The 14953-nt window shown below is 43.3% G+C and overlaps 1 protein-coding gene across 2 annotated transcripts; it reads right to left on the bottom strand.

The window, feature by feature from the left end:
* Positions 1–2010: 2010 nt before the first annotated feature.
* C1H11orf97 (chromosome 1 C11orf97 homolog) lies at positions 2011–14237 on the bottom strand. 2 transcript variants are annotated; one of them, XM_043529077.1, is made up of 5 exons: positions 14015–14126; positions 13064–13371; positions 12048–12152; positions 3385–3510; positions 2011–2170 (listed from the first exon to the last, which is right to left on the bottom strand). In XM_043529077.1, exons 2-5 carry the CDS (start codon positions 13218–13220, stop codon positions 2166–2168), a joined length of 393 nt encoding a protein of 130 aa, XP_043385012.1. In that variant the 5' UTR covers positions 13221–13371; positions 14015–14126; the 3' UTR covers positions 2011–2165. The 2 variants fall into 2 exon arrangements, with proteins under 2 accessions (XP_043385012.1, XP_037744995.1); XM_037889067.2 differs by lacking the exon at positions 13064–13371 and having other exon boundaries at positions 14015–14237.
* Positions 14238–14953: the final 716 nt, after the last annotated feature.

The raw sequence follows: 14953 nt of genomic DNA, 5'->3' as shown, positions 1-14953 counted from the left end.
TTAAAGGTTATTCAACCTGGAGTAAACCGTGAAACAAGTAGTTGGGAATATGCTGTAACTGTTCCTATCAATAAGTAATGGATTTCTCATTAACCATTTCTTTTTACCTCACTGTAGTAATGCCTAAAGGCTGCAGTTAATGGATTTATTATTTCTGGGTTCCCTGGTGCCCATTTCTATTCTCTTTAAAACCAGAATAACTTTGCTGTGTAAATATTAGATATTATGGGGGGGTGGTTATGTTCAACCTTTATTAAATGAGGATCTTGATTCACAATATTTTAATTTTGGGCCTACAAGATGCTGCCATCAATAAATGAGCCCAGACAAAGGAGGTTAAAACACTTGTCAATTGTTTTATAATCTTGCTGTGGGGATTGGTATCACTTTACAGTAAAATTGCCAGAAAGAGGGCCAAAAATACCAGCATTAACTACACTTTACCCTCAAACACATTTCACTGTTCACATGTGGCAAATGCATCTTGTATTGTGGAGTTGTGCTGGCCAAGATACATGCAGGTTTCCTTTCAGCTCAGAGATGGATGTTACAGTAATATCAGGTGACTAAGAAATACAACTTTAAGTAACAACTGAGCAGAACAATGAGCCCAACACTTTAGATGAGCAGGCCTACATTTTCAGAAGTGACTAGTGATTTGGAGCGGCCAACTGGAGAGACCAAAAAAGGCTCAGATTTTGACAGGGCAGGTGCTCAGCATTTTGTGAAAACCAGGCCCCTCTAAGGTGTCTCAAGTTGGACACCCAAAACCTATTTGCTTTTGAAAATTCAGGCCACAGGACAAATGTCAAGGAAAGACAATAAAATATAGCAGCAGTAATATATACAGGAAATTCACTAACGTCTGCATTGTAGGTATCTCTTCTTGATTCTCCCTCTCTTCCACTTCTTACCACCTCCTTTTCTCTCTTCTTTTATCCATTTTATTGCTTCTCCTTCATTTCTATTTAATTTTCTTATTTGAATCTTTCCTTCCCCTGAAAAGCAGCATCTCCCTCTCCTTCTTTGCCTCTCTCCTATTTGCCCCGTTCTGTTATCTACCCTGCTTGTTCTCCCTAGGTTGCCTCTGTCCCCTTATTCCTCCTCTTCTGCTCTTTCCTACTTCGGCCTCCCTTATCTCTCTGTTCCTTCTTGCTTCTCCCCTATATTGCATGGTCTCCGGATGGTCCTCCTCTCTCTCCTTCCCCTCGTCCCACTCTTTCCCATGAATTTTCCCTGTCTCTCTATCCCCAGGATATTTGCCTCTCCCCTCACACCTCTGGTTTCCATTCTTTTGCCCCTTCCCTCTTTTTCCTGGGGATCCCCTTATTCCTCCATTAAATTTCTCAGGCTCCTTGCCTATGCCCCTTATTTTTCAACCTTGCCCCATTACCCTAGTCTGTGTCCAGTTCCTCTCTTCTCTATTCTAGGATCTCACCAGCTTCTCTTTCCCCCAACTTGAGCATTCCTCCAGTCGCTCTCAGGTGAGAGGGAGTGTACAGCTGGTGCTGTCATTGCTGTATGTATGTGTGAAGGGGGATGTGTTGGTGAGCATGAGAGCTGAAGCCAGATCACATAGTATTGGGATAACTATCAGCTGTGGGTGTGATTTTTTACTGAACTAGCTATACCAGTATAACCTATAGTGTGGACACAGTTATACCAGTATAAAGGTGTCTTATATCACTATTGCTTATTCCCCCGCCCCTTCCCACATGGGAAAAAGCTCTACTGGGATAAGCACTTTATATGTCTCTAACTGCATCCACACTAGGGGAAATGTGCCACTTTAACTATACTGCTACAATTTTTCTATGTAGACAAAACCTTAGTACAAGATCATTTGCCCAATATGTTAATTTGAGGTAAAAAAACATCAATAAACCTGAGTGGCTGATCTTTACCTGCCAATGCCTGCAAATAGACAGGTTTGGCAATCAAGCCTTTACACATTCAACACCTTCTAGCTACAGCGCTCTGTAGTTAGAGCTGATCAGGTGCCAATACAGATGGCTTTATTATTTTATTGTACAAAATATAATATACAGTCTATATTGTGGTACTTTGAGTTTGCTGGAACAAAATAATCGTAGGCTTGGTAACACATGGAGGTGCCTGCCCTGACCCACGTCCTCCAGAAAGGGAGAAGTTGCTTTTCATTGGAGCTATCCTAGAGGGAAAAAATATATGGAAACAACAGAAATTAGTACAGATTTTACTTGGCAGGGGATATTTTTAAACAGCCTTTGCCTCAGAATTCTAGCATATTTTATATTTGTAAGGAAGCAGGACAAGACAAAGCAAGCACAGGGTGTTGAAATCCACTGTGGAGCAGTGCACACAGCACAGCATGCAACCTTTGAGGGAAGGAGAATAACCGTGGGAGTTGGGGAGAAATAAGGTGTAGATACTGTGTATATCTGTGTGTAAGCCAACAATTTATGGGCCCCCCAAAAATGAGTTCTTATGGGATCGATAATAGGTTAATCACAGAATCACATGCCCGGGCAGGAGGAGAGAACTGCTACAGAAGAGCTGAAGCAAGTCCTGCCTGGAATGCCCACTCCCCAGCCTGGTGAAGAGGAGCCCCACTTAATCACACAGTATGCAGAGAGTATCAACTCTGCATGGTCCCCCTGGCCCTAGCAGCACTGCCCTGACAGAGCTTATAAACTCTGTATGCCCCTGAGCTTGGCAGCTTTCTCCCCACCACAAAAAGTCTACAAATTCCTCAGGAAGAGAGCTGCTGGGCATAGTGAGCATGCTATGCTGATAGCTGGGAGAGGACAGGCCCATCGGACTGAAGAGGCCCCTTGGGGATTGTAAGGGAAAAGAGAAACCTCCCCAAACTGTCCACTACCCTCCCAACATATAAAGAAGGAAATGACTGAGATCTCACCCCAACCTCGTATCTCCCCAATGGGAGATGTGCAGAGGAAGGGGGTCACTGCATTCCAAGACCTGCAGAAAACTCTGAATCCCATGAAGAGAGGAAAGCAAGTGTGACTCAGGAGCCACATAAAGCTATTGAGATCCACCCACCAACATGAATAAAAAGTAAGTATTCTACATCTTCAAGCAAAGTCCTTAGCACATGAGCTTAAGGTGACTCAACAAAGCAGCACTAAGCAGCTTTCCCATGTAGGGTCTGCAACCCAGTGCCCTTCTATTTGCTGAAGGAAAAGAAGGGGTGGTTCATCTGTTAAAAAATGCCAAGATGCTATGGTGATGGGGGCCATATTGGTACCTAGGTAAACAGAATAAAACCAAGCAAGGTACAATTGCTATCTGTTTAATAGGTTTGTAGTGTATTATAAAACAGTGTCATCCTAATATTGCAAAATGAGGTGTTACAGTTGAAATCTACTGATTACTGTCTCTTACTTCTTATTCCTCCGTGCCTGGAATAGTACTTGGGCTGTGAAAGTAAACTGTTTCTGTTCTGTGATGTTGGCTTAAAGCCTCCCACGGAGAAATTTCTTTTCAAACTCCATATTCCTTCCAGAGCCACTGTTAAAAATGTATTAGAATAATACCATTAAAATGGATTATTCTAGCTTGGTTTGTTTTACTTTTCACCTAGGCTGCTGTAAAAGAATTAATATAAACCACTTTTAAAACAAATACCTTTGGTCAACATAATGAACAGAAACAAGATAATTTACTAGAAACAGACGAACACTACACAAAAGATATAGCACACAATTTACTTAACATACTTTAATTTTCTAACATTTTGGATCAACAATTATTGAATTTAAGGTTTTCATTAACTCCTTCCCTAAACAACACCAAGAGAAGCTCTACAAACTCATCCTCCAAGAACCCACACGAGGGACCTTCTACCAGCCACAGCACTCTTACTAAGGAATATAGGGACTCATAGAAACCATTCTCAAACCACTCACCACACCAAGGCCCAGCTTCCTCCAGGACATAACCAACTTCCTCCACAAATGCTGCAACGTTAATAACCTCCCTCAGTACACCATCCTTGCCGCCACGGATGTCAATTCCCTATATGTCACCATCCCTCACAATGACAGCATAGCTGTTTGCCTCACATATTTACAAGACAATAGACAACTCTGGGCTATCCACCCCAAACACATCACTAGACTCATCCATTTCATGCTCATCCATAACAATTTTTACATTCAACAACAAACACTTTGTCCATAACATGGGAACAGCCAGAGGTACGAGGATGGCTCCCCAATATGCCAACCTCTTCTTGGGCCACCTTGAAGAAGAATTTCTGGGCAAATGCACCACAAACCAATAATATACCTGAGATACACTGATGATATTTTCATCCTCTGAAGAGATGACTTAAACTCCCTCATAGATTTCCATCACAACTTCAACAGCTATCACCAGTCCATTAAATGCTCTCTAGAACACTCCCATACCAGCATCAACTTCCTAGACACCATGATCAGCTTCAACAACTTACAGATAACTATATACAAGAAACTCACAGATCACCACACCTACTTTCATAGATCCAGTAACCACCCCAAACACACCAAGAAATCTGTTATCTACAGCCAGACACTCAGATACCACAGAATATGCTCTGAGGAGAAAGTCCAGGATATACTCCTTAAAATACTCAAAACTACCTTCACTAACCAAGGACACTCCACCAGAGAAGTAGATTGCATCAGGGAATGGGTCCCCCAAATGCCCCAAGAGAATCTGCTTCAATACAAAAATAAAATCCCTTCTGACCACATACTACTAGTTGTCACCTACCACCCCACACTGGAATCCACACGGGGTATAATAAGGCTAAGATTTTGTCATGAGTATTTTTAGTAAAAGTCACAGACAGGACGCAGGCAATAAACAATAAATCATGGAAGCCTGAGCCCCGCAACCTGGTGCCAACAGCCTGAGCCCTGCTGTGCAGGGCTGAAGTTATGGAGGTCATGCAAAATCAAGGAATCTGCGACCTCCATGACCAACTCATAGTCTTAGTGTATCATCAAACAACTATCAACCCATACTTGATGGGGATCCTATCGTGAAAGACGCACCAATTCAAAGCGGCAACAGACCCTGCCAGAACAATAGATGCAAAACCTGCAGACATATCTCCACTACTACAATGATCAACACCCCCTACAAAACACCCTTCAAGATCCATGGTCCTACACAAGCCTATCACAACATGTGGTGTCAGAGGTGCTGGAAAAAATTGTATAGTGGGGGTGCTGAGAGCCATTGAACCAAACTGTAAATGACGGAAACCACTACAAGCCAAGGGGTGCAGCAGCACCCCCAGTTCCAGCACCTAAGTGCGGCATACCTCATCCAGTGCACTAAATGCCAAAATAGCAACTATGTGTGTGAAACCAGACAATCATTATCTCTGGAATGAATTTACACAGGAAAACATTAAAAGACAACAACAAACCTTTTGTTAAAACACAAAAACGCCCTGTGGGTGAACTCTATATCTGACCTATCAGCCCTCATCCTCAAAAGAAACCTGCACAACACTTTCAAAAGACGAGGCTGGGAGCTTAAATTCATTACTCAACTAGACACCAAAAATCATGGATTGAACAGAGATGCTGGATTTATGGCTTATTACAACAATCTGTAGCCCACTGACCCCCTCTTTTTGCCCTATGACTGCAGAGATTGTTAACGGGCCACTCTAGCTTGAATGGTCCCTTATACTATGTGCTAACTACCTATGCTAAACACTCTATTCCACCTGGCATTTTGCTGTGACTCTGGGAGTTCCTTTCCCAGTCCTGAAGAAGAGTTCTGTGTGGCTTGATAGCTTGTCTCTCAGGACAAGCCTACACTTAAAACACTGCATCAGCGCCACTGTAGCACTTTAATGAAGACGCTCTACACCGACAGGACAGAGCTCTCCTGTCAGCATAGTTAATCCACCTCCCTGAGAGGCGATGGTTATGTCCGCAGGAGAAGCTCTCCCACTGACATAGTGCTGTCTGCACGGAGGATAAGAATCAGTATAACTACGTCACTCAGGGGAGTGGATTTTTCATACCCCATAGAGATACAGCTATTCCGATATAGGTATGTAGCGCAGACCAGACCTCACCAACAGAAGTTGGTTCAATATAAGATATTACCTCGCCCACCTTGTCTCCCTACCAATGGTACCTTTCAATTCCAAGTGTGCTGGTGATTTATGTTACAATAGAAACAGTGCCTTTCTATATCTCCTCCCATCTAAGGATAAAGTCTTTTTATCAAAGATGATTGCCCACCCAGCCCCCTGAAAAATCAAGAGCTTGTACAGGAAATAGCAGGATGAGTGTGTGCAGACAGGAATGCATCCGATGAAGTGAGCTGTAGCTCACGAAAGCTCATGCTCAAATAAACTGGTTAGTCTCTAAGGTGCCACAAGTACTCCTTTTCTTTTTACGAATACAGACTAACACGGCTGTTACTCTGAAACCTTTAAATAGACATTAACTCAGGTGCAAGCATATTTTAAAATAACAGAAAATTCAACTCTCCGTAAGCTTGGAGAGATTTTTGAAAAAGGAATAACTCATGTGGAAAGAGTTTTATTAATAGGAATTCAGACTGATTTTACCCTAGTACTGTGACGATATTAAAGAGCATGCTGTAATGATTAAAGAAAAAGCCTTTTGTGATACTATGTATGAGGAGCAGGACACTATTACAATTAACTGTATAAGCCTATTAAAAACTAAGGATCCAGTCCCTTGTTATACAGTGCATTCTCAACCCACAGTGCAGTCAGTGGTAGTTGAGAACTCTCAGTACTTTCCTGGATCAGACCCTCTAATGGTCTTGTGCGGATTTAAATGCATTTTACTAGCCCCTGCCTGTTATATAATCAGACAGATATCTCATTAATATGTTCATTCAAACAACCATTTACATAAGGGAAGCGAATGGGTGGATTCTATTACAGAATGGGTGGATGGACCTGGTAGATATGCTGTAAAAGCAGACTTCCTGGATGAACTAAGTAGGTATGGTAGATTCATCAAATAATTTTAAAACTAATGTTCACCCCAAAAATAACACATTGGTTTTAATATTTGTGCAAATATTTGATTAAAATGTACTGAAGGTACAATCTTGCACCCGCAGGGAGATGTGCTGAATGACCTACACGGCCTTTTCCATCTCTAACATCAATGATTTTATGCTACCTAACATTTCACAGCTAGACAGCAATATTACTAGATAACAGTGTGGTGCTCACAGTCAGCTGGAAAACATTCAAAATCTCACTAACGTTTAAAAGGCAGGTAAAGGAGGCGTTGAAAGGGATTAAGTAAAAATGTGGAAGAACAATAAAGAGGTTTATATTTATTATGTGGTGACTCAAAGTCCTGTAGGTGCAGATTCATTCACCTTACTATAAACTGCTCTTGCATTCACTGGGAGTTTGGCCAAATCTGCGATTGCCCGTTGAGCAGGAAAAAACAGCCTGAGAGAACAGATTGCAAAAAGGAACTGTTTAAGCTTCATTTACCAATAATCCTTCACATCAGCTACCAGTCAGAGCTGCTGGGTTTAGCTGTAGGAATACATAGTCATGAAACAACTGTAATATAAAGGTTAAACAATAATTAAATAAGGAAACAAAAAATATGCTGAGATGCCTTTCAGTGTAGTCAATGGAGATTTCAAAAGCAATTTAATAATGAAAAGCCAGTTAGTGACATCAGCTAAAAAATGTTCCAAGAATGTTTCAGTGGGATCTGCCAAACACCCTCCTTCCTTATTCCCAATCTGATATATTACTACGGATCTTCTTAAACTGCAGTGTGATCCTCTCATGCCTTGAGGGCAAAATCTTGCCCTCCTAGCCCACCCGAAACTCACACTGACTTCAATGGAATATTGAGTATGTATGCAAGGAATGCAAGATTGGATCTTGAGTCTGCAAGTTAGTGGTCTCACTCTCTTTGTCCAAAGACCATTGCAATGTTGCATAATAAGGACTTGGTAGGAGTCAGGAACTCTTGCCCCAAAGCCTCCATTCAGGGTGGAGGAGGTATGTTTGTTCTTCACAGAAAGGGAATTTAAGGTATATTGGGAACACACAAGATTAATGTTTAGCAACCAAACTGTATGGTAGGAGAGTTGAAAACATAGCCTCCCATGTTTTCACTGGAAAAAAGGTTGTGTTTTTACACTGCGATAGCCATCTGAGTGTAAAATCCTAGTGGAGACAAAGCACTGTAGTTTTAACTCAATATAGCTAGTTCTCAAGGGGGAGTATTGACCCTGAGTAGCTATATTGGTATAGCTATAGGTAAAACTACCTATGTCATGTCTCCATTAGGATTTTACATTGAGATAGCTTTCGCAAGTTAAAAAACACACCTTTTTTGCAGTGACGATAAAACCTGAGTTACAGTGAATCTAGAGGGGTGTAATTTACATATTCAAGGGGTGGGAAGATGGAGGATACTTCTTAGACTTACCTCTGAATTTAGCTTTTGGTCACATACAAGCTTGGCACAATAATTTTGATGGATAATATCAATATTTGTTTTTAAGCATGTTTTTTTTTTTATTGATTTGAATTTTCACAGCTGCAGGAAATCCTGGGCCAGATCACATAATAATTATTTAAAGACAGTAAACATTGAGATTCAAAAAGCTAAAGCTTTATAGAAGGGCTGTCAATTAATTGCAGTTAACTCAAGTAATTAACACAAAACAAATTAACTAGATTAAAAAATAGTTGTGATTAATTGCAGTTTTAATAGCACTGTTAAATTAGTATTCTATTATTGTTTATTATAAATATTTTGGATGCTTTTCTACATTTTCAAATATATTGATTTCAATTACAACACAGAATACAAAGTGTACAGTGCTCACTTTATATTATTATATCGATTACAAATATTTGCTCTGTAAAAAGATAAACAAAAGAAATAGAATTTTTTTGATTCACCTCATGCAAGTATTATAGTGCAATCTCTTTATCGTGAAAGAGCAACTTACAAATGTAGAGTTTTCTGTTACAAAGCTGTGCTCAAAAGCAAAACAATGTAAAACTTGAGAGCCTACAAGTCCACTCAGTCCTACTATTTGTTCAACCAATTGCTAAGACAAACAAGTTTGTTTACATTTATGGGAGATAATGCTGCCCACTTCTTATTTACAGTATCACCTGAAAGTGAGAACAGTGATGCTTGTTTAAAAAAAATAATGCAGTCATAAATACAAAGGGAAGGGTAACCACCTTTCTGTATACAGTGCTATAAAATCCCTCCTGGCCAGAGGCAAAACCCATTCACCTGTAAAGGGTTAAGAAGCTAAGGTAACCTAGTTGGCACCTGACCCAAAATGACCAATGAGAGGATAAAATTCTTTCAAATCTGGAGCGGGGGGAACAAAGGGTCTTCTATCTGTGTGATGCTTTTACCGGGAACAGATCAGGAATGCAGACTTACAACTCCTGTTAATGACAGGTTTCAGAGTAACAGCCGTGTTAGTCTGTATTCGCAAAAAGAAAAGGAGTACTTGTGGCACCTTAGAGACTAAACAATTTATCTGAGCATAAGCTTTCGTGAGCTACAGCTCACTTCATCGGGTGCATCTGATGCTTCGTGGTTTTACCCACATTCTGCCATATATTTCATGTTATGGAAGCCTCAGATGACGGCCCAACATATGTTGTTCAATTTAAGAACACTTTCACTGCAGATTTGACAAAATACAAAGAAGGTACCAATGTGAGATTTCTAAAGATAGCTACAGCACCCAACCCCATGTTTAAGAAGCTGAAATGCCTTCCAAAATCTGAGAGGGATGAGGTGTGGAACATGTTGTCGGAAGTCTTAAAAGAGCAATGCCCCGAAACTACAATATCCAAACCACCACCAAAGAAAATCAACTGTCTGTTGGTGGCATCTGAGTCAGATGCCGAAAATGAAGGTGCGTCGGTTCGCACTGCTTTGGATCGTACCAAGTAGAACACACCTGTTCTCACTTTCAGGTGACATTGTAAATAAGAACCAGACAGCATCTTTAGAAATCTCCCCCAAGATTATTTTTTTAATGAGCATCATCAGCATGGAAGCATGTCCTCTGGAATGGTGGTCGAAGCACGAAGGGGCATACGAATGTTTAGGCATATCTGGCACGTAAATAGCTCGCAACACCGGCTACTACAATGCCATGCAAATGACTGTTCTCACTTTCAGGTGGCATTATAAATAAGAAGCGGGCAGCATTAATCTTCTACAAATATAAACAAACTCGTTTGTCTTAGCTATCGGATGAATAAGTAGCGGACCGAGTGGATTTGTAGGCTCTAAAGTTTTACATTGTTTTGGTTTTGAATGCAGTTATGTAAAAAATAAATAAATAAATAATTCCACATTTGAAAGTTACACTTCCACAATAAAGAGATTGCACTATAGTACTTGTATGAGGTGAACTGAAAAATACTATCTTTTATCTTTTTTACAGTGCAAATGTCTGTAATAGAAATAATAAAATGAGCACTGTACACTTTGTATTCTGTGTTGTAATTGAAAACAATATTATTTGAAAAGAAAGAAAAACATCCAAATACAATTAAATTGGTATTCTATTATTGTTTAACAGTGCAATTAAAACTGTAATTAATTGTAACTATTTTTTCATCTTGTGATTAATTGCAATTTTTTAAAATCGTTTGACAGTCCTATTTTATAGGTGTTAAAAAACAAATTGTCAACATCATATATCAAAATATTCAAAGTAAATATTCTTAAATCAAACTCTTATCTATTACCATTATCTTACTTTGCCTATAGGTAAATTTTGCTTATTATTAATGGAATTATTTTTATCAGTTTCTGTATGTACAGTGGAATCAACATTTATGGATAAAAATCTAATCCTTTAAAACAAAGTCCTATATCAAAAGGAAAAGTACAGTATAACAGTAGCATAAGTGAAACCTATCCAGAAAATGATTGTTACGGAAGCACCCTCTTTATGTGATATACAATCACTAGCAGCGCTAAAACAGGATGCTACAGAAGAAACAGTAGCCTTGTTTGTGCAGGACAATTTTAGTCTCAAATGATGGGATTTGGGAAACTCTGTTAATAGATTCAGGGAGACACAAATCAAGGCTGGAGAGATCTTAAACAATAAAATAGCCACAAGGATATGTTTTTGAACATGTGACTTAAAAATAGATGGATCATATGTTCTTAAAATGATTTTAAGTAGGTATAGACCGGAGCATATTAATTGAAGAAAATGATACTCAAGGTATGTTTTGAGACCTGCCATAGGATTTATTTAAACACACTCTGGGTCTTATCCAGAAAGTACCATTGGGGCCATGCAAGCCCTAAAAAGTTGCTGCAGATCCTGGTTCTGTAGCAGTCTGATTTGCTCAATGGAAAGACTGAAATGTCCTGGAAACCAATACACTGAAAATAACATTCATATCCCACGTGGCAAGTTGCAGAGCTGACTGGGAAGCAGAGATCTCTTTGCCTCTTGTAGTCTAGGTGTCATATTTTAAAACACTCTTCTGCCCCTTGTGATTACACTTCAAATGGGAATTCAAGAGTAGCATAAACCTCTTGCATGACCACAAGCAAATCAGACAAGTTCCTAAATCCATAGTCTGAGTAGCTGCAATTTAATTTCATAAAATATGGAGTTAGAAATATGCTGAACTCAGTGTTTAAGAAACAAAGGGAAAGAGCTATTTTCTCTGTGCAAGGTAACATAGGTATATTTGCCATGAGAAAATTTGAGAAATATCAGGTTACTGAATCACATGGTCTTTTCCGGGTTCTATGTTGCATAATGTCAAGCTGATGAATTGCATGGACTTCTATGTACTCTGTATGGTCCCCAAGTTTTAGAATGATGGAACAAATAACGGGCCATAAGGATTTCTCCAAGTTCTGTACATTCCCATAAGGATGATAATCAACATCATGGCTTTGCTTTAATGAACTGACCTGGTTTTCAGCATACTCTCTCATCAGCATTTTAGATTCCATTTCCCAAACAAACACTTCTTATTTTCTGACTATAGAGATTACCTGCAGCTGGATGTTTAATTTGGCATCCATCTCTCCGAAAATAAAGCTCTTCTTCAAGTACTTCCTTAACTCTCTTAGGTGGCTCAACATATACAAATTTCTTCCCTGTTCGCAAAACATATTGCAAAAAATTGGTTACTTTAAAGCCCCAAACTGTTAATGTACATCTTGTTTTATCCTATTCTATTAGTGTTTTTAATACACCTTCCCACTTCTCATCATTTAGAGATATCCAGAGGTATGCAGTCAGGTCCAGATATTCCAAGCTTGGGTGGCTCCCAATATTATGGCCAAAGGGGAACTGTTTGCAAACCTTTGCAGGGTTCAGAAAGTGCAAGACTGTGCTTGGATTCACTGAACCACCGTGACATGGCACTGCAACTTTTAAGACTATGGTACAGTACATCTAGACTACAAACAGCAGCCTGTGGCAGTGAGTCTTGGAGTCCGAGGTCTACAGACTCGGGCTCATGGGGCTCATGCTACAGCGCTAAAAACAGCTATGTAGACATTGCAGCTTGTGCTAGAGCCCCTACCCCCATCCGCTCCCCAGGGCCTCTGTGAGCTGCAGTTATCTTTAGCACTGTATTGTGAGCTCAACGAGCCAGAGTCTGTAGACCTGGGCTCTGAGACTTGCTGTCATGGGCCGCCATTTGTAGCATACATGCACCATGACCCCGTGATGTTGTTCCAGCACATGGAGAACCCAGGGGAATGGTAGTGCAGGGTAAACGGGCAGGTCACACCCCTGCCCAAGGAAAAGACAGTGTCCTCGGCAGGGTGGGGATGTCTGAGACTCCCTGGTGAAGGCTACTGCTCACTACAGGGTGGGGATGGGGTAGGAAAAGACCCCCAGGAGGAAGAGTGAAGGGGCAGGAGAGACTACACAGGAATAGTGAGGTGCCCCTACAGGGAGATATGGGAAGACACCCTCAAGGAAAGGCACTGCAGGGAAGGATGAGCTGGGAAGGGGGGAGACCACTAGAGCAGTAGTCTCCAAAGTGGGGTGCACACACCCCAGGGGGTGAGCCAGAGGATCCCAGGGGGTGCGCAGCAGGAGGAGCGCTGCCGGACGGCACTTCGCCATTTTTTTTCTTCGGTAGCAGCTCTGCACGACTGCAGCAGGCCTTCCTCTCTGGCAGCACGCCCGCAACGGGTCTTCCCCTCTCCCATCTTCGGCGGCACGCCTGTGGCAAGTCTTCCCCTCTGTGGTAAGTCTTCCCCTCTCCTTTCTTCGGCAGCACCGTGGGGGTGCACGATCCAAAAACTTTGGAGACCATTGCACTAGGGCAGTGGTCTTCAATCTTTTTTCATGTGCAGACCCCTAAAACATTTCAAATGGAGGTGCGGACCCCTTTGAAAATCTATTGTCTGTATATACAGCTGAACAGATTCAGTCAGTTTTCAGTCGAAGTTTTTCATGGAACCCTTAAACAGTCTGTGGACCATCAGGGGTTCATGGACCAAAGGTTGAGAACAACTATACTAGGGAAAGGAAGGTGATGGGTTGTTTGGGACCCCATGGGGAGGCAATCTCTCCCACATTGAAGGGCTGGAAAAGATGGGGTGAGACACCCCGCCCCCCCGGAAGAGGGCTGGAGTGACACCACCAGGGCCAAGGCTGTGCCCACTACTGGGGAATGGATGGGGAGATGGGACCCCAGAGCAGGACAGTCGCACTTGAAGGGGGATGGATAGTGAGATGGGATTCCAGGGCAGGACAGTGCCCTTTGCAGGGGGAATGAATGGGACATGTGACCACAGGGGTGGGGCAGGGCAGCAGCCCTGCTGGGGGATGGATGGGGAGAGGAGACCCGAGGGCAGGACAGTGGGTGGGAGCCAAGACACCCCAGGGCAGGGCAGGGCAGTGCCCCTGCAGGGGGATGGACGGGAGCCGGCCGGGACACCCCAGGGCAGGGGTGGCGGGGCCACGGGACCCCAAGGCCGGGGGCGGCCCCACCACTCACAGGGCTGGCCGCAGTGGCCGCTCCCCGCCGGCTCCGCACAGACGCTGCTTCCCGCATCCCCGGCCGCCGGCTCCTGCTGGGGCTCCGCGGCCGCCTCGCTCATGCCGCCGCCGCCGCCTCTGCCAGCCGCGCCCCGCCCGTTGCCATAGGAGCTCAGGGGCGGGGGAGGAGGAGCGGCAGCCCGGGGGACAGCAGCGCGGCCCGGCCCGGAGGCGAGAGCTCGGCCGCCGCGGGGCTCTGGGCAGAGGCGCGGGGAGAGGGGCCGAGCAGCCCGGGGCTGGGCCGCAGGGCACCCCCCAGGGGAGCGGAAGAGGGCGGCGAAGGCTCAGGGAGTTCCTGGCCCTGCGCGGGCGCCGCTCTCCCCTCGCTGGCTGTTAGGGCGGCTCGATAAGCCGCCCGGCTCCGGCGGTAGCTCGCACGTTTCGTCCCAGGGTCACTCAAAGCGGGGCTGCTGCAAGCATCGCCTGCCCGCCCCAGGCCCTGCCTGAGGTAGGGGAGCGGCGCCCAGTGGTAAACCGAGTGAGTCCTGAAGCCTGCTCCCCTGCCTCGCCCGGCCCCTGGCCGCCTGAAATAGCGACTGAGGCAGCAGAAGCTATGGGAAACTCCAGCTCCATCCTCTTCCTTTGGCTGTTTAGACCAGTGGTTCTCAAACTTTTGTACTGGTGACCCCTTTCACATAGCAAGCCTCTGAGTGTGCCCCCCCCCGAAATTAAAAACACGCTTTTATATATCTAATGCCATTATAAATGCTGGAGGCAAAGCGGGGTTTGGGGTAGAGGCTGACAGCTGGCAACTCCCCTTGTAATAACTGAGGGTTAGGGGTCACGACCCCCCATTTGAGACTGCACATGCTTCAGGGCAGGGATTGGGTCTTCCCGTGCCTTTGGAAAGTCCCTAGCACATTTGAGGCTCTATCACAAGCTAAAGAAATAATATTTT

This window comes from Chelonia mydas, chromosome 1 (genome assembly GCF_015237465.2).
Source record: "Chelonia mydas isolate rCheMyd1 chromosome 1, rCheMyd1.pri.v2, whole genome shotgun sequence".
In the NCBI taxonomy this organism is placed as follows: Eukaryota; Metazoa; Chordata; order Testudines; family Cheloniidae; genus Chelonia; species Chelonia mydas.
Note: the sequence above shows the minus strand (reverse complement) of the source record. Positions and strands in the feature narration are given on the sequence as shown.

Bases quoted from the DNA above. Each gene is read 5' to 3' on its own strand.
- C1H11orf97 (XM_043529077.1), bottom strand. From the start codon at position 13,220: ATGGGAGAGGGGAAGACCCGTTGCGGGCGTGCTGCCAGAGAGGAAGGC. The intron at 12,153-13,063 runs GTGTGTGCACCC...TTTTGCGAACAG, and splicing joins CCTCTGGCTCACCCCCTGGG to GGAAGAAATTTGTATATGTT. The intron at 3,511-12,047 runs GTAATCTCTATA...CATTTTTAACAG, and splicing joins AATTAAACATCCAGCTGCAG to TGGCTCTGGAAGGAATATGG.